General features: G+C 40.9%; 1 protein-coding gene across 1 annotated transcript; it reads left to right on the plus strand.

The window, feature by feature from the left end:
• The first annotated feature begins 622 nt into the window (after positions 1-622).
• Positions 623-1561, plus strand: LOC126071108 (olfactory receptor 7D4-like). The gene has a single exon (XM_049875390.1). The coding sequence runs from the start codon at positions 623-625 to the stop codon at positions 1559-1561; it is 939 nt and encodes a 312-aa protein (XP_049731347.1).
• The last annotated feature ends 1405 nt before the right edge of the window (positions 1562-2966 follow it).

A 2966-nucleotide genomic window follows, 5' to 3' on the forward strand; every position in this document is an offset into this window, starting at 1 on the left:
TCTCTAATTTCAGGTAGGATATACTGAAGGTCATTTTAGATGGTCTCTAATTTCAGGTAGGATATACTGAAGGTCATTTTGGCTCCCATGGATTTGCTCTGATTTTCTTCAGTGTCAGCTTGAACTTGCACTTGAGCAATTGATGGTCTCTTCCACAGTCGGCCCCTTGCCTTGTTTTGAGCTTTTACATCATATCTTTCCACATATATAGTCGATTTGATTCCTGTCTATGCCATCCGACAAGGCCCATATGTATACTCGCCATTTATGTTGTTTAAAAAAGGTATTTGCAGTGAAGTCGTTGGTCTTACAAAATTCTGTCATTTGATCTCCAGCATTGTTTCTGTCACCAAGGCCATATTTTCTGATTACCAATCCTTCTTCTTTGTTTCCAACTTTCCCGTTCCAGTCACTACAGGTGGCATTTTGTTTCATGGAGTTGCCAGGAGTTGGGCCAACTTGATGACAGTTAACAACAAAAAAGGTCAACTAAAGAAAACAAACTCTTTAGGTAAAACGTAAGGCTTCATGATTGGAAGAGTTTTAAATGTATGGCACATTCCCATCTTGTCATTGTTTTAACATTATTCTTGCCTGTTTGCAGGCAATTTCCATGAGTTATATGGAATCAAGAAATCAAACAGCTATTTCAAAATTCATTCTCCTGGGACTTTCAGAAGATATGGACCTGCAGCCCCTCCTCTTTTGGCTATTTCTGTGCATGTACCTGGTCTGTGTTATAGGAAACCTGCTTATAATTCTGGCCATTAGTTCAGACTCCCATCTCCACACTCCCATGTACTTCTTCCTCTCAAACCTGTCCTTCACTGACATCTGTTTCACCTCCACCACCATTCCCAAGATGCTGGTGAATATTCAGACACAGAGCAAAGTTATCACCTATGAAGGCTGCCTTACCCAGATGTATTTTTTCATGATTTTTGCTGAACTGGATGATTTGCTACTGACAGTAATGGCTTATGACCGGTTCGTGGCTGTCTGCCACCCTCTGCACTACATGGTCATCATGAACCCACGCCTCTGTGGTCTACTGCTTTTACTTTCTTGGTTAATCTGCCTGATATGCTCTTTGCTGCAAAGTTTGATGGTTTTGAGGGTCTCCTTCTGCAGAGAGACAGAAATCCCCCACTTCTGCTGTGAACTTGCTCAGATCCTCAAGCTTGCATGCTCTGACATCCTTATCAATGACATCCTGTTATGCTTTTTAACTGGCCTGCTGGGTGTTATTCCCCTGACTGGGATACTTTTTTCTTATTCCAGAATTATTTCCTCAATAATGAGTATTTCATCTGCTAGAGGCAAATATAAAGCATTTTCCACTTGTGGGTCTCACCTCTCTATTGTCTCCTTGTTCTATGGTGCAGGCCTTGGGGTCTACTTCACTTCTGGAACAGTCCGTCCCTCTAGAAAAAATTCAGTAGTCTCAGTGATGTACACTGTGGTCACCCCCATACTGAACCCCTTCATCTACAGCCTGAAGAACAGGGACATGAAGGGGGCTCTGAGAAAACTTTTCAGCAGAGGATCTTGCTCTCAGTAAGACAGCAAAAGTTAAGAACAGACAACAGAGATCCAAAGTGCCAGTAACAGGTGTCCTGAATATGTAATCTGAAGAGGTAGAAAATAAATACTGCTCATGATATTCTAGAAGAAAATATTCCTGAACAGAAGACAGACTTGAAGCAGCATATCAAAACTTTCATCATCTACCAAGGAAAATGAGTGATGCCCAACTAATACCTAATGCTTCTTATGAAAATCTATTATTCCAAGGATATGGACTCCTTCCTACAAGCCTCAAGGGAAGAGAAAGCACTCAGTGAATGCAGCAAGGGAGACGAGAGGGCAAAATCAACAATAAATAGTTCACATGTTATTGGTTCATCCATATCTCTCTTGAATATGTTCTAGCTTCTAACGGCATGCTTGCTAGGCCACACTTTTCTCTGGTCTCAGTCTAAACACTGTGTAAACTCAAGTGTCTCATACTGGCTCTTCTCCCCCCCAAAAATTGTACTTATTGAACCTTGCTTTGGTGGTTGCCATTGACCTATCCTGAGGACTTTCATATTAGGCAACTTATTGTAGTTTCTACTTTAAGATAAAGAAAACTCTAACCCAGACCCATCCTAGTCTTTGTCAATTCATTTGAGTCAGCAGACTGAAATAAAAATCCAAAGAAACCTGCTTGCTATCTTCCCTGGCTAGTCATATTTCCCTAAAATATTCACATTCTTGGCTCCTCCTCACAGTTTAGGCTTCAAATCAAAACTGTCAACTCTTCAGAGAGGCCCACCCTGACTACCATCCTCCTACCCATTCCAGTTTTTATTGTCTTCATAGCATGTATAATATTTTGAGGGCAACAGAGCATCATGGCTCTGGGTTCGAATTCAACTTTATCATTCATTAATAGGGCAATCTTGGACAAGCTATTTAACTTCTCAGTACCTCTATGTAATTATTGTATATTAAGGATGATGACACCTTTCCTGAAGAGTTGTGGGGGATTAAATGACCTAAAAGCTCAGAATACCATCTGTCGTAATGTCGTTGCTGTCAGTTGCTGTTGAGTAGGCTTTGACTCAATGAGTCCTAGTGGAGCAGTGGTTAAATGCTTGACTGCTAACTGAAAGTTCAGTGGTTCAAACCCACCAACCACTCCATATGGCAGTCTGCTTCTGTAAAGATTACAGCCTTGGAAAACCTATGGAGCAATTCTGCTCTGTCCTACAGTGTAACTATGAGTTGGAATTCATTGATGGCAACGAGTTTTGGTTTTAGGCTCTGACTAATGGTGACCCCATGTATAGTAGAACAAAGTGTTACCTGGTCCTACACCATCTTCATGATATTTGATATGTTTGAGTCCATTGTGGCTATTGTATCAATCCATCTTATTGAGTATTTCCCTCATTTTTGCTGACCCTCTATCAAACATGATA

This window comes from Elephas maximus, chromosome 3 (genome assembly GCF_024166365.1).
Source record: "Elephas maximus indicus isolate mEleMax1 chromosome 3, mEleMax1 primary haplotype, whole genome shotgun sequence".
Taxonomy (NCBI): domain Eukaryota; kingdom Metazoa; phylum Chordata; class Mammalia; order Proboscidea; family Elephantidae; genus Elephas; species Elephas maximus.

Bases quoted from the DNA above. Each gene is read 5' to 3' on its own strand.
- LOC126071108 (XM_049875390.1), top strand. From the start codon at position 623: ATGGAATCAAGAAATCAAACAGCTATTTCAAAATTCATTCTCCTGGGA.